The 27,500-nt window shown below is 46.7% G+C and overlaps 1 protein-coding gene across 1 annotated transcript in view; it reads left to right on the plus strand.

Annotated features, from left to right (window-relative positions):
- Positions 1-27,500, plus strand: part of LOC115188882 (trinucleotide repeat-containing gene 18 protein) — a 104,905-nt gene that overhangs the window by 58,463 nt on the left and 18,942 nt on the right. The window contains exons 13-19 of the mRNA XM_029747706.1: positions 1-425; positions 812-960; positions 1,662-1,798; positions 1,915-2,028; positions 5,612-5,762; positions 7,402-7,648; positions 12,841-13,035. The exon at positions 1-425 is cut by the window's left edge and continues 532 nt beyond it. Coding sequence (XP_029603566.1) covers positions 1-425; positions 812-960; positions 1,662-1,798; positions 1,915-2,028; positions 5,612-5,762; positions 7,402-7,648; positions 12,841-13,035 — 1,418 coding nt within the window. The remainder of the gene's footprint in view (positions 426-811; positions 961-1,661; positions 1,799-1,914; positions 2,029-5,611; positions 5,763-7,401; positions 7,649-12,840; positions 13,036-27,500) is intronic.

The following is a 27,500-nucleotide window of genomic DNA, read 5'->3' on the forward strand; positions in this document are numbered from 1 at the left end:
GGAGGTGTTGACCTACGGTTGCCGTGGATCCTATCAGTTTCCGCCGTCCGTCCCGAAGGTGGAGACTAAACCAGAGGTCACAAAGAAATCGAGCCCCGCCCATTACCCATCATGCACCACGGCAAGCTCCGAGCGACCGACCTTTAGACCCGGCCCCGATACTCACGCGTCCTCTCCTCCTCCCCCTCTCTCTCCCTGCCCTCCCCCTCCCTCCCCTCGAAACGTCGGTATGATGACACTGTGGGCTGCCAGTCAGATGCCCCAGGCTGCCCCACCTGCCCCACCCGCCCTGCTCCAGACAGAGGCCTCCTCGCTGGGGAGAGACGTGACCAGTCCTGGGTGTCTGGAGGTCTGGGCCCTGGAAGGGATGACTCTACTCAGCGACATGGCTTCACTAGAGATGGACAGAATACAGCTGGAGCAGGGTGAGGGGAAAGGGGGAGGAGGGAGGGAGAGGAGAGGTGGGGGGGAGGAGGGAGGGAGGGAGAGGAGAGGTGGGGAGGAGAAGGGGGAGGAGAGGTGGGGAGGAGCAGGGTGAGGGGGAGCAGGGTGAGGGGAAAGGGGAGGAGAAGGGGGAGGAGAGGTGGGGAGGAGCAGGGTGGGGTGAAGGGGGTGGGGAAAGGGGAGGAAAAGGGGGAGGAGAGGTGGGGAGGAGAATGGAGGGGAAAGGGGAGGAGGAGAGGGGATGGTGGAGAGGGGGAGGGAGGAAAAGGAAACGGTTTGAATGTGACTTCCTCATAAAGGTCCTACACCTCCTACGAACCCAATGCGGAGTCTGTTTCTCTCTCTCTGTGTGTGTGTGTGTGTGTAGGTGAGGTGTTGAGCGGTCTCGACAGCCTGTTGGAGGCAGGTAGGAAGGTGTTGCTGGAGGCCATTGAGAGCCAGTCTCACATCGACCTCCCCAGACGACTACACCCCAGCAAGACCTACAGCTGGAGGACGAGGACAGACCCGCAGGAGGTAAACATACTGTAGACCTACAGCTGGAGGACGAGGACAGACCAGAGTCAATGTGGAGGCTATATACAGGGGGTACCGGTACAGAGTCAATATGGAGGCTATATACAGGGGGTACCGGTACAGAGTCATTGTGGAGGCTATATACAGGGTATTACGGTACAGAGTCAGTGTGTGGAGGCTATATACAGGGACCGGTACAGAGTCAATGTGGAGGCTATATACAGGGTATTACGGTACAGAGTCAGTGTGTGGAGGCTATATACAGGGGGTACCGGTACAGAGTCAATGTGGAGACTATATACAGGGTGTTACGGTACAGAGTCAATGTGGAGGCTATATACAGGGGGTACCGGTACAGAGTCAATGTGGAGACTATATACAGGGTATTACGGTACAGAGTTAGTGTGTGGTAATTGAGGTAATATGTACATGTTATTGAAGTGACATAGATAATATCAGAGTAGCAGCAGCGTGAAATTAAAGGGGGGGGTTGTTCAATGTAAATAGTCCAGGTGGCTATTTTGATGAATTGTTCAGCAGTTTTATGGCTTGGAGGTAGAAGCTGTTAAGGTGTGTGTGGAGTATCACTAACCCTTGTGTGTGTGCGTCCAGCAGCTCTTCAGTAAGGTGTGTGTGTGGAGTATCACTAACCTGTGTGTGTGTGTGTGTGTGTGTGTGTGTGTGTGTGTGTGTGTGTCCAGCAGCTCTTCAGTAAGGTGTGTGTGGAGGTGTATGACGGAGGGGAGTTGCAGCACCGGATCAGGTTAGCGGAGCTACAGAGGCAGTACAAGGTCAAACAGAGACAACTGGACAAGCTGCAGAGACGCTCAGACACCCAGTGAGTAACACAGACAGACAGACACACACAGACAGACAGACACACAGACACAGACACAGACACAGACACAGACAAGTACGTATGTCCTATCCAATCACTGTTCTCTTTCTGTTCAGAGAGGTTCAGCAGGAGGAGGAGAGGCGGAGTCTAACCAGACGTGGGCGGGGCCGACCCAGGAAGAGGAAACGTGTAACGACGCCCCCTGGCAAGATGGAGTCCCGGACAGGAAAGTAAGTGAAACGACTGTTGTTATGTATCTACAGTACCTTCAGAAAGTTCACCCCCCCCTCCCTTTTTGACTTTTTCCCAACATTTTGTTGTGTAACAACCTGAATTTAAAATGTATTAAAGTTGAAATGTTGTGTCACTGAGTCTACACACATTACCCTATAATGTTCAAAGTGGAAATTGTTTTTTTCAGAAATGTTGACAAATGTAATAAAAAAAAAAGGAAAAGCTGAAATGTCTTGAGTCAATAAGTACTCACTCTGTGTACAATAATAGTGTTTCATAATATTTTTGAAAGACTACTTCATCTCTGTACCCCCACATGTCTGTCTGTCTGTCTGTCTGTCTGTCTGTCTGTCTGTCTGTCTGTCTGTCTGTCTGTCCCCTCCGGTTGAGCAGTGAATTTCAAACACAGAATCAAACCTTTGAGCATGGTGAAGTTATTAATTACACTTTGGATGGTGTATCAATACAGCCAGTCACTACAAAGATACAGGCGTCCTTCCTAACTTAGTTGCCGGAGAGGAAGGAAACCACTCAGGGATTTCACCATGAGGCCAATGGCGACTTTTTAAAACAGTTACAGAGTTTAATGGCTGTGATAGGAGAACACTCAGGATGGATCAACAACATTGTAGTTACTCCACAATACTGACCTAAATGACAGAGTGAAAAGAAGGAAGCCTGTACAGAATATAAATATTCCAAAACATGCATCCTGTTTGCAACAAGGTACTAAAGTAATATTGCAAAAAATGTGGCAAAGCAATACACTTTATGTCATGAATACAAAGTGTTATGTTTGGGGCAAATCCAATACAACAAATTACTGAGTACCACTCTCCATATTTTCAAACATGGTGGTGGCTGCATCATGTTATGGGTATGCTTGTCATCGTTAAGAACTGGCGGAGAAGAGGTATTCAGAGTGGACTTCTAGTCCACCCCTTCCACTGCTTCTGAGTATATTACTCGCTGATGTTCAGTCTCTGGACAATTAAAGTAGATGAGCTCAGGGCGAGGATCTCCTTCCAGAGAGACATCAGGGACTGTAACATACTCTGTTTTACGGAATCATGGCTCTCTCCGGGATATACTGTCCCTGTCCATACAGCCAGCTGGGTTCTCAGTTCATCGTGCTGACAGGAATAAAGAACTCTCCGGGATGGTGGGATGGTGACAACATACAGAAACTCAAGTCATTTTGTTCACCCGACCTAGAATACCTCACAATCAAATGCCGACCGTATTACCTCCCGAGAGAACTCTCCTCGGTTATAGTCACAGCCGTGTATATTCCACCTCAAGCCGATACCACGACGGCCCTCAAGGAACTACACTGAACTTTGTGCAAACTGGAAACCACATATCCTGAAGCTGCATTTTATGAAAAAGAACTTTTCCCCGTTCGTCGACAGGACCGCAGTGGAGAAGGTGGAAAGCTTCAAGTTCCTTGGGAAAACATCACTGACAAACTGAAATGGTCTGCTTCCCCAACGCCCGGGTTCGGTCTGCTTCCCCAACGCCCGGGTTCGGTCTGCTTCCCCAACGCCCGGGTTCGGTCTGCTTCCCCAACAGACACAGGGAGATGAATTCACCTTTCAGCAGGACAATAACCTATAACACAAGGCCAAATCTACACTGGAGTTGCTTACCAAGAAGACAGTGAATGTTCCTGAGTGGCCAAGTTACAGTTTTGACTTAAATCCGCTTGAAAATCTACGGCAAGACCTGAAAAATGGTTGTCTAGAAATGATCAACAACCAATTTGACAGAGATTGAAGAATTTTTAAAATAATAAATGGGTTAAATATTGTACAATCCAGGTGTGCAAAGCTCTTAGAGATTTACCCAGAAAGCCTCACAGCTGTAATCGCTGCCAAAGGTGATTCTAACATGTATTGACTCAGGGGTGTGAATACTTATGTAAATTTAGATATTTCTGTATTTCATTTTCAATAAATGTGCAACTATTTCTAAAAACATGTTTTCATTTTGTCATTATGTAGGTATTATTGTGTGTAGATTGGTGAGGAAAATAATATATTTAATAAATGTTTGAAACACAAAATGGGTATAAAGTCCAAGCATATGAGTACTTTCTGAAGGTACTGTATATCTCTGTGTGTTTCCACTACCGTTCAAAACTTTGGGGTCAGAATACTTCCAAAGTTGTGGCAAAATGGTTTAAGGACAACAAAGTCAAGGTATTGGAGTGGCCATCACAAATCTCTGACCTCAATCCTATAGAAAAATGTTTGGGCAGAAGTGAAAAAAATTGTGTGCGAGCAAGAGGGCCTACAAACCTGACTCAGTTACACCAGCTCTGTCAGCAGGAACGGGCCAAAATTCACCCAACTTATTGTGGGAAGCTTGTGGAAGGCTACCTGAAACATTTAACCCAAGTTAAACAATTTAAAGGCAATGCTACCGAATACTAATTGAGTGTATGTAAACTTCTGACCCACTGGGAATGTGATGAAAGAAATAAAATATGAAATATATAATTCTCTCTACTATTATTCGGACATTTCACATTCTTAAATAAAGTGGTGATCCTAACTGACCTAAGTCAGGGAATTTTTACTAGGATTAAATGTCAGAAATTGTGAAAAACTGAGTTTAAATGTATTTGGCAAAGGTGTATGTAAACTTCCGACTTCAACTGTATATAGCTGTAATTGAGGACAGGATGCTACTGTATTTCTCTGTTTTATAGCTGTAATTGAGGACAGGATGTTACTGTATTTCTCTGTGTTTATAGCTGTAATTGAGGACAGGATGCTACTGTATTTCTCTGTGTTTATAGCTGTAATTGAGGACAGGATGCTACTGTATTTCTCTGTTTTATAGCTGTAATTGAGGACAGGATGCTACTGTATTTCTCTGTGTTTATAGCTGTAATTGAGGACAGGATGCTACTGTATTTCTCTGTTTATAGCTGTAATTGAGGACAGGATGCTACTGTATTTCTCTGTTTTATAGCTGTAATTGAGGACAGGATGTTACTGTATTTCTCTGTGTTTATAGCTGTAATTGAGGACAGGATGCTACTGTATTTCTCTGTGTTTATAGCTGTAATTGAGGACAGGATGCTACTGTATTTCTGTGTTTATAGCTGTAATTGAGGACAGGATGTTACTGTATTTCTGTTTATAGCTGTAATTGAGGACAGGATGCTACTGTATTTATGTGTGTTTATAGCTGTAATTGAGGACAGGATGTTACTGTATTTCTCTGTTTATAGCTGTAATTGAGACTGAATGAGGACAGGATGCTACTGTATTTCTGTGTGTTTATAGCTGTAATTGAGGACAGGATGTTACTGTATTTCTCTGTGTTTATAGCTGTAATTGAGGACAGGATGTTACTGTATTTCTCTGTTTATAGCTGTAATTGAGGACAGGGTGCTACTGTATTTCTGTTTATAGCTGTAATTGAGGACAGGATGCTACTGTAATTGAGGGTGATACTGTTTCATTTACTGAGCGTTCTTCATGAGGAGGACTTATAAAGGAGTGTTAACTGTTTTCCTAACGTGTGTGTGTGTGTGTGTGTGTGTGTGTGTGTGTGTGTGTGTGTCAGGCTGGGCAGGACAGTGCAGTACTCCGACGTGGGGGACGGAGGGAGGAAGAGATTCCACTGTTCCAGAGAGGAAGATGAGATGGAGGGAGGAAGAGGAGGAGAGAAGAGGAGATGGCAAGATCGGGAGGCGTCCACCAGTCACTCTCTGGAGGTACAGTGTGTGGAGCCGTCCACCAGTCACTCTCTGGAGGTACGGTGTGTGGAGCCGTCCGCCAGTCACTCTCTGGAGGTACGGTGTGGTGTGGAGCCGTCCGCCAGTCACTCTCTGGAGGTACGGTGGGTGTGGAGCCGTCCACCAGTCACTCTCTGGAGGTACGGTGGGTGTGGAGCCGTCCACCAGTCACTCTCTGGAGGTACGGTGGGTGTGGAGCCGTCCACCAGTCACTCTCTGGAGGTACGGTGGGTGTGGAGCCGTCCACCAGTCACTCTCTGGAGGTACGGTGGGTGTGGAGCCGTCCACCAGTCACTCTCTGGAGGTACGGTGGGTGTGGAGCCGTCCACCAGTCACTCTCTGGAGGTACGGTGGGTGTGGAGCCGTCCACCAGTCACTCTCTGGAGGTACGGTGTGTGTGTGGAGCCGTCCACCAGTCACTCTCTGGAGGTACGGTGGGTGTGGAGCCGTCCACCAGTCACTCTCTGGAGGTACGGCGTGTGGAGCCGTCCACCAGTCACTCTCTGGAGGTACGGCGTGTGGAGCCGTCCACTAGTCACTCTCTGGAGGTACGGCGTGTGGAGCCGTCCACCAGTCACTCTCTGGAGGTACGGTGTGGTGTGGAGCCGTCCACTAGTCACTCTCTGGAGGTACGGCGTGTGGAGCCGTCCGCCAGTCACTCTCTGGAGGTACGGCGTGTGGAGCCGTCCACCAGTCACTCTCTGGAGGTACGGCGTGTGGAGCCGTCCACTAGTCACTCTCTGGAGGTACGGCGTGTGGAGCCGTCCACCAGTCACTCTCTGGAGGTACGGTGTGGTGTGGAGCCGTCCACTAGTCACTCTCTGGAGGTACGGTGTGGTGTGGAGCCGTCCGCCAGTCACTCTCTGGAGGTACGGTGTGGTGTGGAGCCGTCCGCCAGTCACTCTCTGGAGGTACGGCGTGTGGAGCCGTCCACCAGTCACTCTCTGGAGGTACGGTGGGTGGGGAGCCGTCCACCAGTCACTCTCTGGAGGTACGGTGGGTGTGGAGCCGTCCACCAGTCACTCTCTGGAGGTACGGCGTGTGGAGCCGTCCACCAGTCACTCTCTGGAGGTACGGCGTGTGGAGCTGTCCACCAGGTCTTTAAGGCATCCATTCTCCTGTTGATATTTTGATCTATTCTGTTTTCATCGGAGGAGTTCAGACGACAGGTGGTCATTTTAACATCGACATTCAACGATGAGATTGGACGGCAGGATACATTCAGTTGCCTTGCTTTTGACTTTAAACTTGTGTGTGTGTGTGTGTGTGTGTGTGTTTTTAATGGTGTGTGTGTGTGTGTGTTTTTAATGGTGTGTGTGTGTGTGTGTGTTTTTAATGGTGTGTGTGTGTGTGTTTTTAATGGTGTGTGTGTGTGTTTTTAATGGTGTGTGTGTGTGTGTGTGTGTGTGTGTGTGTGTGTGTGTGTGTTTTTAATGGTATGTGTGTTTTTAATGGTATGTGTGTTTTTAATGGTGTGTGTGTATGTGTTTTTAATGGTGTTTGTGTGTGTTTGTAATGGTGTGTGTGTGTGTGTGTGTTTGTAATGGTGTGTGTGTGTGTGTGTTTGTAATGGTGTGTGTGTGTGTGTGTGTGTAATGGTGTGTGTTCTCTCCACCAGGTCTTTAAGGCTCGTCGTGTCGGTCTGTGTGACCATGAGCAGCTCGCCTGTGACCTGGACAGAGCTCTCTCCCTGTCCGTCCTCAGCAGCAGCAGCCGCCGCCGGCTGACCTCTGACCCCAGCGGGAGGAGGGATGGAGGGGGGATCCTCTCGTCTGGAGGGAAACAGAAGATTAGAGGTGAGAGGAAGACGGTTTCTCCTCCTCCTCCTCACTCCTCTTCCTCTCAACGCTCCAGCTTCGACTACAGTGAGTTACTCTTTGTTAGTACGGAGAGTGTGTGTGTGTGTGTGTGTCGATGTGTCCTAACCCTGTACAGACTGAGGGTGTCGGTGTGTGAGCGTGACGTTCTTCTGCCTCTGGAAGCAACGTCAAGCACAATAACTGTTCTTCGGGAGCTTCATGAAATGGGTTTCCGTGGCAGAGCAGCCGCACACAAGCCTAAGATCACCATACGCAACGCCAAGCGTCGGGCTGGAGTGATGAATCACGCTTCACCATCTGGCAGTTCCGACGGATGAATCTGGGTTTGGCGGATTCCAGGAGAACGCTACCTGCCCGAATGCATAGTGCCAACTGTAAAGTTTGGTGGAGGAGGAATAATGGTCTGGGGTTGTTTTTCATGGTTCAGGTTCCGGGCCCCTTTAGTTCCACTGAAGGGAAATCTTAACTCTACAGCATACAATGACATTCTAGATGATTCTGTGCTTCTGTAGCGTGGTTCGTTCTGCGTTGTGTACTTTTTAATGAGGACCCTGCCACAACTTGAGGTCTGCTGATTGCCCTGAACACGAAGAGACAAACACACAATATGTTTTAGCCCTTGGGGCAGTCACAGCTCTCAGGTACCTGCGCGAGCACATGGACGCTCGCTCAAACACTGTCCCAAGGACTCAAAAGTTACAATAGATACCCTAGTTTAGCGAGCTCGGTGATAACTTGTTAACATAAATCTTTATATCTATTGTTGCATAACAGCACATTGGGTAACATTATATTGAACAATTTCAGAGCCAAGGACAACATACCTCGTTAAGACGAAGGTCAGGGAAGAGAGAACAATAGGAGGGTACAGAAAATACATATAACCCACGATGGAACGAAACCAAAACTTTTTACGATCACGTGTACCGTAATTTCCGGACTATTAAGCGCACCTGAATATAAGCCGCACCCACTGAATTAAAAAAAAATTAAAAATATTTTGAACATAAGCCGCACATGTCTATAAGCCGCAGGTGCCTACCGGTACATTGAAACAAATGAACTTTACACAGGCTTTAACGAAACACGGCGTCTAACAAAAATAAATAGGCTTTAACGAAACACGGCTTGTAACAAAAAATAAAAAATTAGCAGTAAACAGTAGCCTACCAAGAAAGTCATTGCTCCAGACCAAGCTCCCGTGCAGCAGCTCTATTTCCTTTTCCAACAGCCAGATCAATCGCCTTCAACTTGAAAGCTGCATCATATGCATTTCTCCGTGTCTTTGCCATGGTGAGGGTGACAAAATGACTACCGTAATCAGAATGATGGGACGTTTGAGAGCGCTCGATTTAATCTAAACAGTAAATAAAAAAGTTTTTTGACCGTAACCCGTTCGGCAATTTCATTGGTCCAATGAAAGCTTCATGCCGCCAAAAAACTGAGCACGTCACAGAATGTTTTAAAAAAAATATATATATATTTGAAAGCGGGAAAAATCCATATATTAGCCGCGTCATTGTTTAAGCTGCGAGGTTCAAAGCCTGGGGGAAAAGTAGTGGCTTATAGTCCGGAAATTACGGTACTGTAATATGTGGTCGTCCCACCTAGCTATCTGAATATACTAACTACTGTAATATGTGGTTGTCCACCTAGCTATTTGAAGATGAATATACTAACTACTGTAATATGTGGTTGTCCCACCTAGCTATTTGAAGATGAATATACTAACTACTGTAATATGTGGTCGTCCCACCTAGTTATTCGAATATACTAACAACTGTAATATGTGGTTGTCCACCTAGCTATCTGAATATACTAACTACTGTAATATGTGGTTGTCCCACCTAGCTATCTGAATATACTAACTACTGTAATATGTGGTCGTCCCACCTAGCTATCTGAATATACTAACTACTGTAATATGTGGTTGTCCACCTAGCTATCTGAATATACTAACTACTGTAATATGTGGTTGTCCCACCTAGCTATCTGAATATACTAACTACTGTAATATGTGGTTGTCCACCTAGCTATCTGAATATACTAACTACTGTAATATGTGGTTGTCCACCTAGCTATCTGAATATACTAACTACTGTAATATGTGTTTGTCCCACCTAGCTATCTGAATATACTAACTACTGTAATATGTGGTTGTCCACCTAGCTATCTGAATATACTAACTACTGTAATATGTGGTCGTCCCACCTAGCTATCTGAATATACTAACTACTGTAATATGTGGTTTTCCACCTAGCTATCTGAATATACTAACTACTGTAATATGTGGTTGTCCCACCTAGCTATCTGAATATACTAACTACTGTAATATGTGGTTGTCCCACCTAGCTATCTGAATATACTAACTACTGTAATATGTGGTTGTCCCACCTAGCTATCTGAATATACTAACTACTGTAATATGTGGTCGTCCACCTAGCTATCTGAATATACTAACTACTGTAATATGTGGTTGTCCCACCTAGCTATCTGAATATACTAACTACTGTAATATGTGGTTGTCCACCTAGCTATCTGAATATACTAACTACTGTAATATGTGGTTGTCCACCTAGCTATCTGAATATACTAACTACTGTAATATGTGGTTGTCCACCTAGCTGTCTTAATGTAACTGTCTCTCTGGTTAAGAACGTCTGTTAGCTTCTATGGGCTACGTGGGACGGTAGCGTCCCACCTGCGGGACACAGCGAGTGAAATATCAGGGCGGCAAATTCAAAACAACAAAATCTCATAATTCAAATTTCTCAAACACACGACTATTTTACACCATTTTTAAGATACACTTATCCTTGATCTAACCACATTGTCCGATTTCAAAAAGGCTTTACAGCGAAAGCAAAACATTAGATTATGTTAGGAGAGTACATAGACAAAAATAACCACACAGCCATTTTCCAAGCAAGCATATATGTCACAAAAACCCAAAACACAGCTAAATGAAGCACTAACCTTTGATGATCTTCATCAGATGACACTCCTAGGACATTATGTTATACAATACATGTATGTTTTGTTCAATCAAGTTCATATTTATATCCAAAAACAGCATTTTACATTGGCGCGTGATGTTCACAAAATGTATTCCCACCAAAACACCAAAATGGTTTTCTTAACGTAAAATTGCGATAATATTCCAACCGGACAATAGCGTATTCATTCCAGAAGAAAAATAAGGAAAGGCGCTCTCGCGGGATCGCGCATTTCCAATCCCTTTGTCCCCAGGCAGTCCACTGATTGACTGAGCTCCTATACTCTGCCCGGATACAGGAGACGGATGTAACAACTTTCTGAAGGCTTTTGACAGCCAATGGACGCCTTAGGAAGTGCAACGTGACCCCACCGATACTGTAGTTTCGATAGGCATTGAAAAGAACTACAATTCTCAGATCTTCCACTTCCTGGTTGGATTTTTCTCAGGTGTTTGCCTGCCACATGAGTTCTGTTATACTCACAGACATCATTCAAACAGTTTTAGAAACTTCAGAGTGTTTTCTAATCCAAATCTACTATTAATATGCATATTCTAGTTTCTGGGCCCAAGTAGTAGGCCGTTTAATTTGGGTACGTTTTTCATCCGGCCGTGAAAATACTGCCCCTATACTTTAACTCTTACATCTAGACGTTCCGCTAGCGGAACGCCTGCTCCAATATCCAATGATAGGCGTGGCGCGAAATACAAACTCCTCAAATCCGTAAACTTCAATTTTTCAAACATATGACTATTTTACACCATTTTAAAGACAAGACTCTCCTTTATCTAACCACACTGTCCGATTTCAAAAAGGCTTTACAGCGAAAGCAAAACATTAGATTATGTCAGCAGAGTACCCAGCCAGAAATAATCAGAAACCAATTTTTCAAGCTAGCATATAATGTCACAAAAAACAAAACCACAGCTCAATGCAGCACTAACCTTTGATGATCTTCATCAGATGACACTCCTAGGACATTATGTTATACAATACATGCATGTTTTGTTCAATCAAGTTCATATTTATATCAAAAACCAGCTTTTTACATTAGCATGTGACGTTCAGAACTAGCATTCCCACCGAACACTTCTGGTGAATTTACTAAATTACTCACGATAAACGTTCACAAAAAACATAATTATTTTAAGAATTATAGATACAGAACTCCTTTATGCAATCGCGGTGTCCGATTTTAAAATAGCTGATGTGATTCCCTACAACAAAACATCTCAACGTTTAGTAATAGAGATTACAAGATTCCCTACAACAAAACATCTCTATCGCAACAGAGATGACATGATTCCCTAAAGCATCTCAACGTCTACATTTTGCAATATTCTGAGTAGATAGCTCGCCATCACGGGCTAGCTATTTTGACACCCACCAAGTTTGGTACTCACCAAACTCAGATTTACTATAAGAAAAATTGGATTACCTTTGCTGTTCTTTGTCAGAATGCACTCCCAGGACTTCTACTTCAATAACAAATGTTGGTTTGGTTCCAAATAATCCATAGTTATATCCAAATAGCAGCGTTTTGTTGTGCGTTCAAGACACTATCCGAAGGGTAACGAAGGGTGACGCGCCCGGCGCCTTTCGTGACAAAAAAATTCAAAATATTCCATTACCGTACTTCGAAGCATGTCAAACACTGTTTAAAATCAATTTTTATGTGATTTTTCTCGTAAAAAAGCGATAATATTCCGACCGGGAGTCGTTGTTTTCGTTCAAAGACTGAAAATGTAAACATGGAGTCGTCTCGTGCACGCGCGCCCCAGTCTCATTGTTCTCAGATTGACCACTTACCAAATGCGCTACTGTTTTTCAGCCATGGCCTGCAAAGTCATCATTCAACGTTCTGGCGCCTTCTGAGAGCCTATGGGAGCGTTAGAAAATGTCACGTTATGCCAGAGATCCCCTGTTTTGGATAGAGATGATCAAGAAGACCAAGAAATGGTCAGAGAGGGTGCTTCCTGTTTGGAATCTTCTCAGGTTTTGGCCTGACAAATGAGTTCTGTTATACTCACAGACACCATTCAAACAGTTTTAGAAACTTTGGAGTGTTTTCTATCCAAAGCTAATAATTATATGCATATTCTAGTTTCTGCGCAGGCGTAATAATCAGATTAAATCGGTACTGCCCCCTATCCATAACAAGTTAAGAAGCTAAATGACTAACATGTTAATGTGTGTGTTGTGTGTGTTAGTTGTGTCCTGACCCTGTGTTCTCTGCACCAGACTCTGACTCTGAAGAGGATGTCCCCCGGGGAGGCTGTCACCCCTTCTCAGGGTTGCGACCCCACACAGCCCCGCCCAGGAAGAGACCGTCCCCCTCCTCGTCCAATCAGGCGGCTCGGGAGAGGAAACAGAAGCACTTATCCCTCCTGCTGCAGGAGGCGGGGCTTAGCTCCTCCGACGACTCCTTCGATCAAGGTTACTGACCACACCCTCTGGTTACTGACCACACCCCCTGGTTACTGACCACACCCTCTGTGATCTTTTCACTAAACGTTGAGATGCTGTAGGGAATCATGTCATCTCTGTTGAGATAGAGATGTTTTGTTGTAGGGAATCTTGTAATCTCTATTACTAAACTTTGAGATGTTTTGTTGTAGGGAATCACATCATCTCTATTAATAAATGTTGAGATAGAGATGTTTTGTTGTAGGGAGGCTTGTAATCTCTGTTAACGTTGAGATAGAGATGTTGTAGGGAATCTTGTCATCTCTATTAATAAACGTTGAGATGTTTAGCTGTCGGGCATCATGTCATCTCTGTTGAGATAGAGATGTTTTGTTGTAGGGAATCACATCATCTCTGTTAACGTTGAGATAGAGATGTTGTAGGGAATCTTGTCATCTCTATTAATAAACGTTGAGACAGAGATGTTTTGCTGTAGGGAATCCCGTCATCTCAAAACTGTAAGATCTGAATCATTCTGAGTGTTTTCACCTCACTGACCTCACTTCCTGTTTATACTGACCACAGAGAGAGAGAGAGAGGGCTCTTACAGCTGTGACATCACTCTCAGGCTCTTTAGAGTCCCATTCCTCTTCCTGCCGCTGCTGCCTCCTGGTTTAGACTTGATTTTTGTTACGGTTGTCACGGTTGCGGTTGTCACGGATGCGGTTGTCATGGTTTTGCCCGGCTTGTTGCTCAGACTGCTGTGGACTTTGTTTTGTACATTGATCATGTGTGTGTTTCTATATAAAAAAAGTGTGTTTTTTGGTACTGAAGCTTTTATTTTTATTAAAAGTGTTTTGTTTTTAAAATTGATTTGGTAAAGAAAGCCAACTCACTGTGGTCCTTGTCTCTCGCTTCGTCTGTCTCTCTCTCTCTGTCTGCCTGTCTGTCTGCCTGTCGGCTGCACACACTACTTGCTCTGTTGGACCAAACAGCCCCAACAGCAGAAGGCTACAGGGCCAATGGTTTTTTTTAGTTGTGGGCTACTCTGCATCACACAAGGGAGTACAGTGGATTAAAAACACACGCTCACACACACTCAGGAACTCTTTTTTTTTTTCAATGAAGACGGTGAAATGTGATTGTGAGGCCTAGGGTAAAGGTTGAGGTTTGGGACAAGGATAGTGATGGAGGAAGGTTACCTGTGTGTTTCAGAGGGATTTTTAGATTCCTAACGCTCTCACACACACACACACACACACATTTGATTGGCTCGTTGGCATATTTGGAGAATAGGGCTCCTCTTCCTGTCTACTAAACCTCCAGATAACTCCGCCCTTTCCTGTCGTTCGCTGCCACCTGCTCATCTTTCACCACTCACTCCTGACCCCTCTCCTACCCATGATGCTTTTACATGTCTCTCAGCCTGTGCTGTTTGTTCTGCTGCTGCTGACACACACTGAAGCCCGCCAGGACTAGCGCCACCTTTAGCCATGCTACCTCGCTAAGGTACGGTTAGCTATAGCTAGTCTATGCTACGGCTAGCTATAGCTAGTCTATGCTATAGCTAGTCTATGCTACGGCTAGCTATAGCTAGTCTATGCTACAGCTAGTTGATGCTTCGGCTAGCTATAGCTAGTTTATCCTACAGCTAGTTGATGCTACGGCTAGTCTATGCTACAGCTTGTTGATGCTATGGCTAGTCTATGCTACAGCTAGTTGATGCTATAGCTAGTCTATGCTACAGCTAGTTGATGCTATAGCTAGTCTATGCTACAGCTAGTTGATGCTATAGCTAGTCTATGCTACAGCTAGTTGATGCTATAGCTAGTTGATGCTACAGCTAGTTGATGCTATAGCTAGTTGATGCTACAGCTAGTTGATGCTACAGCTAGTCTATGCTACAGCTTGTTGATGCTATAGCTAGTCTATGCTACAGCTAGCTAGCCAGTCTACTAAAACTTAAATTAAAGAAAGTCTCAAATAGTCGCCTGTCCCTTTAAATAGCCGGGCAACGGCACACATTTCAGCAAATAAACGGCTGCTTCAAATAAATGCCGGGTCTAAATGAATTGTTTACGAGGTTTGTTTGATTTGTTACATTTCAATAATGATTAGGAAAACTATGGCAATGATCAGTTCTTATCACCAGTAAGAAACTGCTAGCTGTTGGCTGCTAACGGCTAGCTAACTTGAAGCACATAAACAGTCAACAACTTTGGGAGTACAGACCCTTAGAAGTTGTCTGATCGCCCCCTAGTGGTGAAAGTAAGAACTGCAGAAAATGCCCAGTCAAAGAGGAGAATAATTATTCTGTCAAGGAAAAGTAATTTTTTTTCCCAAAATAGAGGCATAACTAAGATGAAAACGTGACGCGAGTGTGTAAATGATAACACATTAGTGAATAAAATTAAATGTATTCAAATGAATACAGGAAATTAAGAAATGTATTCAAATACTGGAAGTGAATGCTGGAATTAAACAATGAACTATCCAAATAAGCGAAAGCTGTGTTCATTAAGGAAATAGACAACTGGGTAAAACAGAAGCCTGTCTCTCAGTATCACCTGTTGTGTTCAGTGATTTAAGCAAATAAACTCCCCACTTTTAAATATGTAATATTTTTTACTTTTTGGGGGGAGACTTGACCAAATTCACATAAATCTGAGTTATAGATCTGTCATTCTCATTGAATGGGGTAGATATTTTCTATTTGTGCTATTTCTATGTGTTTTTTTACTTTTGGTTTTGTACACCAGCTTCAAACAGCTGAAAATACAATATGTTTATTGAAAAGCTATTTCTCTACACTGCTTGTTTTGTCACACAAACTGAAATTAGGCGAACTCGTCAAATTTTAGCAACCAGTAAATGGCGGACCGAATTTCTGCATATTGCATCTTTTTTTTAATTGAAGTTTTACAGTATGCTACAGCAAGTTGATGCTACATGGCTATGCTATTGCTAGCCGATGCTACATGGCTAAGCTACGCTATAGCTAGCCAACGCTACAACTAAGCTACATGGCTAAGCTATGCTATAGCTAGCCGACGCTACAACTAAGCTACATGGCTAAGCTATGCTATAGCTAGCCGATGCTAGGCTACTCCATGCGCTGCGCTGCCCTGCCTGAGGCCACACGCCTGTCACCTGTTGTGTAAGTAAGATGTCCCTCCTCTCTCTGTGTCTCAATGATGATGCTAATGCTAACATGGATGCTCAAACTAGTGGCCTGGCGGGATCTGGTGTTGAATATTCAGTCTCATGGACAATATTAATGTCAATATGAACATTTGCTTCACAAATAGAAACTTTTGCTTGTGTTTCTGAGTAGACATACATCCTTCCTTCCTTCCTTTCCTTCCTAGTAATGAATGATCTGACCAATCTGGTTAGACTTGGATTGACACTCACGTGCCACAAAATCTGCTTTATGCAAAGAGGAGCCCTCTATCCAACTCTGTTACAAATCATGTCAGATCAGTGATGACTCTCTGGTAGGGAGGAGTCAGATCAGTGATTACTTCCTAGTAGGGAGGAGTCAGATCAGTGATTACTTCCTGGTAGGGAGGAGTCAGATCAGTGATTACTTCCTGGTAGGGAGGAGTCAGATCGGTGATTACTTCCTGGTAGGGAGGAGTCAGATCAGTGATTACTTCCTGGTAGGGAGGAGTCAGATCAGTGATTACTTCCTGGTAGGGAGGAGTCAGATCAGTGATTACTTCCTGGTAGGGAGGAGTCAGATCAGTGATTACTTCCTGGTAGGGAGGAGTCAGATCAGTGATTACTTCCTGGTAGGGAGGAGTCAGATCAGTGATTATTCTCTTGTAGGGAGGAGTCAGATCAGTGATTACTTCCTGGTAGGGAGGAGTCAGATCAGTGATTACTTCCTGGTAGGGAGGAGTCAGATCAGTGATGACTCTCTGGTAGGGAGGAGTCAGATCAGTGATTACTTCCTGGTAGGGGGGAGTCAGATCAGTGATTACTTCCTGGTAGGGAGGAGTCAGATCAGTGATTACTTCCTGGTAGGGAGGAGTCAGATCAGTGATTACTTCCTGGTAGGGAGGAGTCAGATCAGTGATTACTTCCTGGTAGGGAGTGAGGAAGGAAGGATGACTCTGGTAGGGAGTGAGGAAGGAAGGATGACTCTCCGGTAGGGAGTGAGGAAGGAAGGATGACTCTCCGGTAGGGAGTGAGGAAGGAAGGATGACTCTCTGGTAGGGAGTGAGGAAGGAAGGATGACTCTCTGGTAGGGAGTGAGGAAGGAAGGATGACTCTGGTAGGGAGTGAGGAAGGAAGGATGACTCTCCGGTAGGGAGTGAGGAAGGAAGGATGACTCTGGTAGGGAGTGAGGAAGGAAGGATGACTCTCTGGTAGGGAGTGAGGAAGGAAGGATGACTCTCTGGTAGGGAGTGAGGAAGGAAGGATGACTCTCTGGTAGGGAGTGAGGAAGGAAGGATGACTCTCTGGTAGGGAGTGAGGAAGGAAGGATGACTGGTAGGGAGTGAGGAAGGAAGGATGACTCTCTGGTAGGGAGTGAGGAAGGAAGGATGACTCTCTGGTAGGGAGTGAGGAAGGAAGGATGACTGGTAGGGAGTGAGGAAGGAAGGATGACTCTGGTAGGGAGTGAGGAAGGAAGGATGACTCTCTGGTAGGGAGTGAGGAAGGAAGGATGACTCTCTGGTAGGGAGTGAGGAAGGAAGGATGACTGGTAGGGAGTGAGGAAGGAAGGATGACTCTGGTAGGGAGTGAGGAAGGAAGGATGACTGGTAGGGAGTGAGGAAGGAAGGATGACTCTGGTAGGGAGTGAGGAAGGAAGGATGACTCTCTGGTAGGGAGTGAGGAAGGAAGGATGACTCTCTGGTAGGGAGTGAGGAAGGAAGGATGACTGGTAGGGAGTGAGGAAGGAAGGATGACTCTGGTAGGGAGTGAGGAAGGAAGGATGACTGGTAGGGAGTGAGGAAGGAAGGATGACTCTCCGGTAGGGAGTGAGGAAGGAAGGATGACTCTCTGGTAGGGAGTGAGGAAGGAAGGATGACTCTCTGGTAGGGAGTGAGGAAGGAAGGATGACTGGTAGGGAGTGAGGAAGGAAGGATGACTCTCCGGTAGGGAGTGAGGAAGGAAGGATGACTGGTAGGGAGTGAGGAAGGAAGGATGACTCTCTGGTAGGGAGTGAGGAAGGAAGGATGACTCTCTGGTAGGGAGTGAGGAAGGAAGGATGACTCTCTACCTGTCTATCTGCCTGATTCTCTTGATTGCCTGTCTGTCTGTTTCTCTTCATGTCTATCTGCCTGTCTATCTACCTGTCTGTCTGTCTATCTACCTGTCTATCTACCTGTCTGTCTGTCTATCTACCTGTCTGTCTGCTCCTAACCCTGACTTCTCTCTAACCAATCACAGCTCATCCTGCCTGCAGCCATGTTTCTAACTTCTAACCACTGGGCTCAATCCAGTACCACAGCGAGGTTCAGATGGCCCCCTGTTCCCCATGTAGTGCACTACTATAGACCAGGGCCCCTGTTCCCCATGTAGTGCACTACTATAGACCAGGCCCCCTGTTCCCCATGTAGTGCACTACTATAGACCAGGGCCTATAGGGGTAGTGCACTACTATAGACCAGGGCCTATAGGGGTAGTACACTACTATAGACCAGGGCCTATAGGGGTAGTACACTACTATAGACCAGGGCCTATAGGGGTAGTGCACTACTATAGACCAGGGCCTATAGGGGTAGTGCACTACTATAGACCAGGGCCCCTGTTCCCCATGTAGTGCACTACTATAGACCAGGGCCTATAGGGGTAGTACACTACTATAGACCAGGGCCCCTGTTCCCCATGTAGTGCACTACTATAGACCAGGGTCCATAGGGGTAGTGCACTACTATAGACCAGGACCTATAGGGGTAGTACACTACTATAGACCAGGCCCCCTGTTCCCCATGTAGTGCACTACTATAGACCAGGGCCCCTGTTCCCCATGTAGTGCACTACTATAGACCAGGGCCTATAGGGGTAGTACACTACTATAGACCAGGGCCTATAGGGGTAGTACACTACTATAGACCAGGGCCTATAGGGGTAGTACACTACTATAGACCAGGGTCCCTGTTCCCCATGTAGTGCACTACTATAGACCAGGGCCCCTGTTCCCCATGTAGTGCACTACTATAGACCAGGGCCTATAGGGGTAGTACACTACTATAGACCAGGGCCTATAGGGGTAGTACACTACTATAGACCAGGGCCTATAGGGGTAGTACACTACTATAGACCAGGCCCCCTGTTCCCCATGTAGTGCACTACTATAGACCAGGGCCCCTGTTCCCCATGTAGTGCACTACTATAGACCAGGGCCTATAGGGGTAGTACACTACTATAGACCAGGGCCTATAGGGGTAGTACACTACTATAGACCAGGGCCTATAGGGGTAGTACACTACTATAGACCAGGGTCCCTGTTCCCCATGTAGTGCACTACTATAGACCAGGGCCCCTGTTCCCCATGTAGTGCACTACTATAGACCAGGGCCTATAGGGGTAGTACACTACTATAGACCAGGGCCTATAGGGGTAGTACACTACTATAGACCAGGGCCTATAGGGGTAGTACACTACTATAGACCAGGCCCCCTGTTCCCCATGTAGTGCACTACTATAGACCAGGGCCCCTGTTCCCCATGTAGTGCACTACTATAGACCAGGGCCTATAGGGGTAGTACACTACTATAGACCAGGGCCTATAGGGGTAGTACACTACTATAGACCAGGGCCTATAGGGGTAGTACACTACTATAGACCAGGGTCCCTGTTCCCCATGTAGTGCACTACTATAGACCAGGGCCCCTGTTCCCCATGTAGTGCACTACTATAGACCAGGGCCTATAGGGGTAGTGCACTACTATAGACCAGGCCCCCTGTTCCCCATGTAGTGCACTACTATAGACCAGGACCTATAGGGGTAGTGCACTACTATAGACCAGGGCCTATAGGGGTAGTACACTACTATAGACCAGGGCCTATAGGGGTAGTACACTACTATAGACCAGGGCCTATAGGGGTAGTACACTACTATAGACCAGGGCCTATAGGGGTAGTGCACTACTATAGACCAGGGCCTATAGGGGTAGTGCACTACTATAGACCAGGGCCTATAGGGGTAGTACACTACTATAGACCAGGGCCTATAGGGGTAGTGCACTACTATAGACCAGGGCCTATAGGGGTAGTACACTACTATAGACCAGTACCTATAGGGGTAGTACACTACTATAGACCAGGGCCTATAGGGGTAGTACACTACTATAGACCAGGGCCTATAGGGGTAGTACACTACTATAGACCAGGGCCTATAGGGGTAGTGTACTACTATAGACCAGGGCCTATAGGGGTAGTGTACTACTATAGACCAGGGCCTATAGGGGTAGTGCACTACTATAGACCAGGGCCTATAGGGGTAGTACACTACTATAGACCAGGGCCTATAGGGGTAGTGCACTACTATAGACCAGGGCCTATAGGGGTAGTGCACTACTATAGACCAGGGCCCATAGGGGTAGTGTACTACTATAGACCAGGGCCTATAGGGGTAGTGTACTACTATAGACCAGGGTCTATAGGGGTAGTGCACTACTATAGACCAGGGCCTATAGGGGTAGTGCACTACTATAGACCAGGGCCTATAGGGGTAGTGTACTACTATAGACCAGGGCCTATAGGGGTAGTACACTACTATAGACCAGGGCCTATAGGGGTAGTGCACTACTATAGACCAGGGCCTATAGGGGTAGTGCACTACTATAGACCAGGGCCTATAGGGGTAGTGCACTACTATAGACCAGGGCCTATAGGGGTAGTGCACTACTATAGACCAGGGCCTATAGGGGTAGTGCACTACTATAGACCAGGGCCTATAGGGGTAGTGCACTACTATAGACCAGGGCCTATAGGGGTAGTACACTACTATAGACCAGGGCCTATAGGGGTAGTACACTACTATAGACCAGGGCCTATAGGGGTAGTACACTACTATAGACCAGGGCCTATAGGGGTAGTACACTACTATAGACCAGGACCTATAGGGGTAGTGCACTACTATAGACCAGGGCCTATAGGGGTAGTGCACTACTATAGACCAGGGCCTATAGGGGTAGTACACTACTATAGACCAGGGCCTATAGGGGTAGTGTACTACTATAGACCAGGACCTATAGGGGTAGTACACTACTATAGACCAGGGCCTATAGGGGTAGTGCACTACTATAGACCAGGGCCTATAGGGGTAGTGCACTACTATAGACCAGGGCCTATAGGGGTAGTACACTACTATAGACCAGGGCCTATAGGGGTAGTACACTACTATAGACCAGGACCTATAGGGGTAGTGCACTACTATAGACCAGGGCCTATAGGGGTAGTACACTACTATAGACCAGGGCCTATAGGGGTAGTGCACTACTATAGACCAGGGCCTATAGGGGTAGTACACTACTATAGACCAGGGCCTATAGGGGTAGTGCACTACTATAGACCAGGGCCTATAGGGGTAGTACACTACTATAGACCAGGGCCTATAGGGGTAGTGCACTACTATAGACCAGGGCCTATAGGGGTAGTGCACTACTATAGACCAGGGCCTATAGGGGTAGTGCACTACTATAGACCAGGGCCTATAGGGGTAGTGTACTACTATAGACCAGGGCCTATAGGGGTAGTGCACTACTATAGACCAGGGCCTATAGGGGTAGTACACTACTATAGACCAGGGCCTATAGGGGTAGTGCACTACTATAGACCAGGGCCTATAGGGGTAGTGCACTACTATAGACCAGGGCCCCTGTTCCCCATGTAGTGCACTACTATAGACCAGGGCCTATAGGGGTAGTGCACTACTATAGACCAGGACCTATAGGGGTAGTACACTACTATAGACCAGGGCCTATAGGGGTAGTGTACTACTATAGACCAGGGCCTATAGGGGTAGTACACTACTATAGACCAGGGCCTATAGGGGTAGTACACTACTATAGACCAGGGCCTATAGGGGTAGTGTACTACTATAGACCAGGGCCTATAGGGGTAGTGTACTACTATAGACCAGGGCCTATAGGGGTAGTACACTACTATAGACCAGGGCCTATAGGGGTAGTGTACTACTATAGACCAGGGTCCATAGGGGTAGTACACTACTATAGACCAGGGCCTATAGGGGTAGTGTACTACTATAGACCAGGGCCTATAGGGGTAGTGCACTACTATAGACCAGGGCCTATAGGGGTAGTGTACTACTATAGACCAGGGCCTATAGGGGTAGTGCACTACTATAGACCAGGACCTATAGGGGTAGTGCACTACTATAGACCAGGGCCTATAGGGGTAGTGCACTACTATAGACCAGGGCCTATAGGGGTAGTGCACTACTATAGACCAGGGCCTATAGGGGTAGTACACTACTATAGACCAGGGCCTATAGGGGTAGTACACTACTATAGACCAGGGCCTATAGGGGTAGTACACTACTATAGACCAGGGTCCATAGGGGTAGTACACTACTATAGACCAGGGCCTATAGGGGTAGTGCACTACTATAGACCAGGGCCTATAGGGGTAGTGCACTACTATAGACCAGGACCTATAGGGGTAGTACACTACTATAGACCAGGGCCTATAGGGGTAGTGCACTACTATAGACCAGGGCCTATAGGGGTAGTGCACTACTATAGACCAGGGCCTATAGGGGTAGTGTACTACTATAGACCAGGGCCTATAGGGGTAGTACACTACTATAGACCAGGGCCTATAGGGGTAGTACACTACTATAGACCAGGGCCTATAGGGGTAGTACACTACTATAGACCAGGGCCTATAGGGGTAGTGTACTACTATAGACCAGGGCCTATAGGGGTAGTGCACTACTATAGACCAGGGCCTATAGGGGTAGTGTACTACTATAGACCAGGGCCTATAGGGGTAGTACACTACTATAGACCAGGGCCTATAGGGGTAGTGCACTACTATAGACCAGGGCCTATAGGGGTAGTGCACTACTATAGACCAGGGCCTATAGGGGTAGTGCACTACTATAGACCAGGGCCCATAGGGGTAGTGTACTACTATAGACCAGGGCCTATAGGGGTAGTACACTACTATAGACCAGGACCTATAGGGGTAGTGCACTACTATAGACCAGGGCCTATAGGGGTAGTACACTACTATAGACCAGGGCCTATAGGGGTAGTGCACTACTATAGACCAGGGCCTATAGGGGTAGTGCACTACTATAGACCAGGGCCTATAGGGGTAGTGTACTACTATAGACCAGGACCTATAGGGGTAGTGCACTACTATAGACCAGGGCCTATAGGGGTAGTGCACTACTATAGACCAGGGCCTATAGGGGTAGTACACTACTATAGACCAGGGCCTATAGGGGTAGTACACTACTATAGACCAGGGCCTATAGGGGTAGTACACTACTATAGACCAGGGCCTATAGGGGTAGTGTACTACTATAGACCAGGGCCTATAGGGGTAGTACACTACTATAGACCAGGGCCTATAGGGGTAGTACACTACTATAGACCAGGGCCTATAGGGGTAGTGCACTACTATAGACCAGGGCCTATAGGGGTAGTACACTACTATAGACCAGGGCCTATAGGGGTAGTGCACTACTATAGACCAGGGCCTATAGGGGTAGTACACTACTATAGACCAGGGCCTATAGGGGTAGTGTACTACTATAGACCAGGGCCTATAGGGGTAGTACACTACTATAGACCAGGACCTATAGGGGTAGTGTACTACTATAGACCAGGGCCTATAGGGGTAGTGCACTACTATAGACCAGGGCCTATAGGGGTAGTGCACTACTATAGACCAGGGCCCATAGGGGTAGTGCACTACTATAGACCAGGGCCTATAGGGGTAGTAGGGGTAGTGCACTACTATAGACCAGGACCTATAGGGGTAGTGCACTACTATAGACCAGGGCCTATAGGGGTAGTACACTACTATAGACCAGGGCCTATAGGGGTAGTACACTACTATAGACCAGGGCCTATAGGGGTAGTGCACTACTATAGACCAGGGCCTATAGGGGTAGTACACTACTATAGACCAGGGCCTATAGGGGTAGTACACTACTATAGACCAGGGCCTATAGGGGTAGTACACTACTATAGACCAGGGCCTATAGGGGTAGTGCACTACTATAGACCAGGGCCTATAGGGGTAGTGCACTACTATAGACCAGGGCCTATAGGGGTAGTACACTACTATAGACCAGGGCCTATAGGGGTAGTGCACTACTATAGACCAGGGCCTATAGGGGTAGTGCACTACTATAGACCAGGGTCCATAGGGGTAGTGCACTACTATAGACCAGGGTCCATAGGGGTAGTGCACTACTATAGACCAGGGCCTATAGGGGTAGTGCACTACTATAGACCAGGACCTATAGGGGTAGTGCACTACTATAGACCAGGGCCTATAGGGGTAGTGCACTACTATAGACCAGGGCCTATAGGGGTAGTACACTACTATAGACCAGGGCCTATAGGGGTAGTGCACTACTATAGACCAGGGCCTATAGGGGTAGTACACTACTATAGACCAGGGCCTATAGGGGTAGTACACTACTATAGACCAGGGCCCATAGGGGTAGTACACTACTATAGACCAGGGCCTATAGGGGTAGTGCACTACTATAGACCAGGGCCTATAGGGGTAGTGCACTACTATAGACCAGGGCCTATAGGGGTAGTGTACTACTCTAGACCAGGGCCTATAGGGGTAGTGCACTACTATAGACCAGGGCCTATAGGGGTAGTGCACTACTATAGACCAGGGCCTATAGGGGTAGTGCACTACTATAGACCAGGGCCTATAGGGGTAGTACACTACTATAGACCAGGGCCTATAGGGGTAGTACACTACTATAGACCAGGGCCTATAGGGGTAGTACACTACTATAGACCAGGGCCTATAGGGGTAGTGCACTACTATAGACCAGGGCCTATAGGGGTAGTGCACTACTATAGACCAGGGCCTATAGGGGTAGTACACTACTATAGACCAGGGCCTATAGGGGTAGTGCACTACTATAGACCAGGGCCTATAGGGGTAGTGCACTACTATAGACCAGGGCCTATAGGGGTAGTGTACTACTATAGACCAGGGCCTATAGGGGTAGTGTACTACTATAGACCAGGGCCTATAGGGGTAGTGTACTACTATAGACCAGGGCCTATAGGGGTAGTGCACTACTATAGACCAGGGCCTATAGGGGTAGTGTACTACTATAGACCAGGGCCTATAGGGGTAGTGCACTACTATAGACCAGGGCCTATAGGGGTAGTGTACTACTATAGACCAGGGCCTATAGGGGTAGTACACTACTATAGACCAGGGCCTATAGGGGTAGTACACTACTATAGACCAGGGCCTATAGGGGTAGTACACTACTATAGACCAGGGCCTATAGGGGTAGTGTACTACTATAGACCAGGGCCTATAGGGGTAGTACACTACTATAGACCAGGGCCTATAGGGGTAGTGCACTACTATAGACCAGGGCCTATAGGGGTAGTGCACTACTATAGACCAGGGCCTATAGGGGTAGTACACTACTATAGACCAGGGCCTATAGGGGTAGTGCACTACTATAGACCAGGGCCTATAGGGGTAGTACACTACTATAGACCAGGGCCTATAGGGGTAGTGCACTACTATAGACCAGGGCCTATAGGGTAGTACACTACTATAGACCAGGGCCTATAGGGGTAGTGCACTACTATAGACCAGGGCCTATAGGGTAGTACACTACTATAGACCAGGGCCTATAGGGGTAGTACACTACTATAGACCAGGGCCTATAGGGGTAGTGCACTACTATAGACCAGGGCCTATAGGGGTAGTGCACTACTATAGACCAGGGCCTATAGGGGTAGTACACTACTATAGACCAGGGCCTATAGGGGTAGTGCACTACTATAGACCAGGGCCTATAGGGGTAGTACACTACTATAGACCAGGGCCTATAGGGGTAGTGCACTACTATAGACCAGGGCCTATAGGGGTAGTGCACTACTATAGACCAGGACCTATAGGGGTAGTGCACTACTATAGACCAGGGCCTATAGGGGTAGTACACTACTATAGACCAGGGCCTATAGGGGTAGTACACTACTATAGACCAGGGCCTATAGGGGTAGTGCACTACTATAGACCAGGGCCTATAGGGGTAGTACACTACTATAGACCAGGGCCTATAGGGGTAGTGCACTACTATAGACCAGGGCCTATAGGGGTAGTACACTACTATACAGGGCCCATAGGGTAGTGTGTAGGGAATAGGGTAGTGTGTAGGGAATAGGGCAGTGTGTAGGGAATAGGGCAGTGTGTAGGGAATAGGGTAGTGTGTAGGGATTAGGGTAGTGTGTAGGGAATAGGGTAGTGTGTAGGGAATAGGGTAGTGTGTAGGGAATAGGGTAGTGTGTAGGGAATAGGGTAGTGTGTAGGGAATAGGGCAGTGTGTAGGGAATAGGGTAGTGTGTAGGGAATAGGGTAGTGTGTAGGGAATAGGGCAGTGTGTAGGGAATAGGGCAGTGTGTAGGGAATAGGGTAGTGTGTAGGGATTAGGGCAGTGTGTAGGGAATAGGGTAGTGTGTAGGGAATAGGGCAGTGTGTAGGGAATAGGGTAGTGGGTAGGGAATAGGGCAGTGTGTAGGGAATAGGGTAGTGTGTAGGGAATAGGGTAGTGTGTAGGGAATAGGGTAGTATACTACTTTAGACCAGGGCCCATAGGGTAGTGTGTAGGGAATAGGGTAGTGTGTAGGGAATAGGGTAGTGTACTACTTTAGACCAGGGCCCATAGGGTAGTGTGTAGGGAATAGGGTAGTGTGTAGGGAATAGGGTAGTGTGTAGGGAATAGGGTAGTGAATAGGGTAGTGTGTAGGGAATAGGGTAGTGTGTAGGGAATAGGGCAGTGTGTAGGGAATAGGGTAGTGTGTAGGGAATAGGGTAGTGAATAGGGTAGTGTGTAGGGAATAGGGCAGTGAATAGGGTAGTGTGTAGGGAATAGGGTAGTGTGTAGGGAATAGGGCAGTGTGTAGGGAATAGGGTAGTGTGTAGGGAATAGGGCAGTGAATAGGGTAGTGTGTAGGGAATAGGGCAGTGTGTAGGGAATAGGGTAGTGAATAGGGTAGTGTGTAGGGAATAGGGTAGTGTGTAGGGAATAGGGCAGTGTGTAGGGAATAGGGTAGTGTGTAGGGAATAGGGTAGTGAATAGGGTAGTGTGTAGGGAATAGGGTAGTGTGTAGGGAATAGGGCAGTGTGTAGGGAATAGGGTAGTGTGTAGGGAATAGGGTAGTGGGTAGGGAATAGGGTAGTGTGTAGGGAATAGGGTAGTGTGTAGGGAATAGGGTAGTGTGTAGGGAATAGGGTAGTGGGTAGGGAATAGGGTAGTGTGTAGGGAATAGGGTAGTGTGTAGGGA

Source organism: Salmo trutta, unplaced genomic scaffold (genome assembly GCF_901001165.1).
Source record: "Salmo trutta unplaced genomic scaffold, fSalTru1.1, whole genome shotgun sequence".
NCBI classification, from domain to species: Eukaryota; Metazoa; Chordata; class Actinopteri; order Salmoniformes; family Salmonidae; genus Salmo; species Salmo trutta.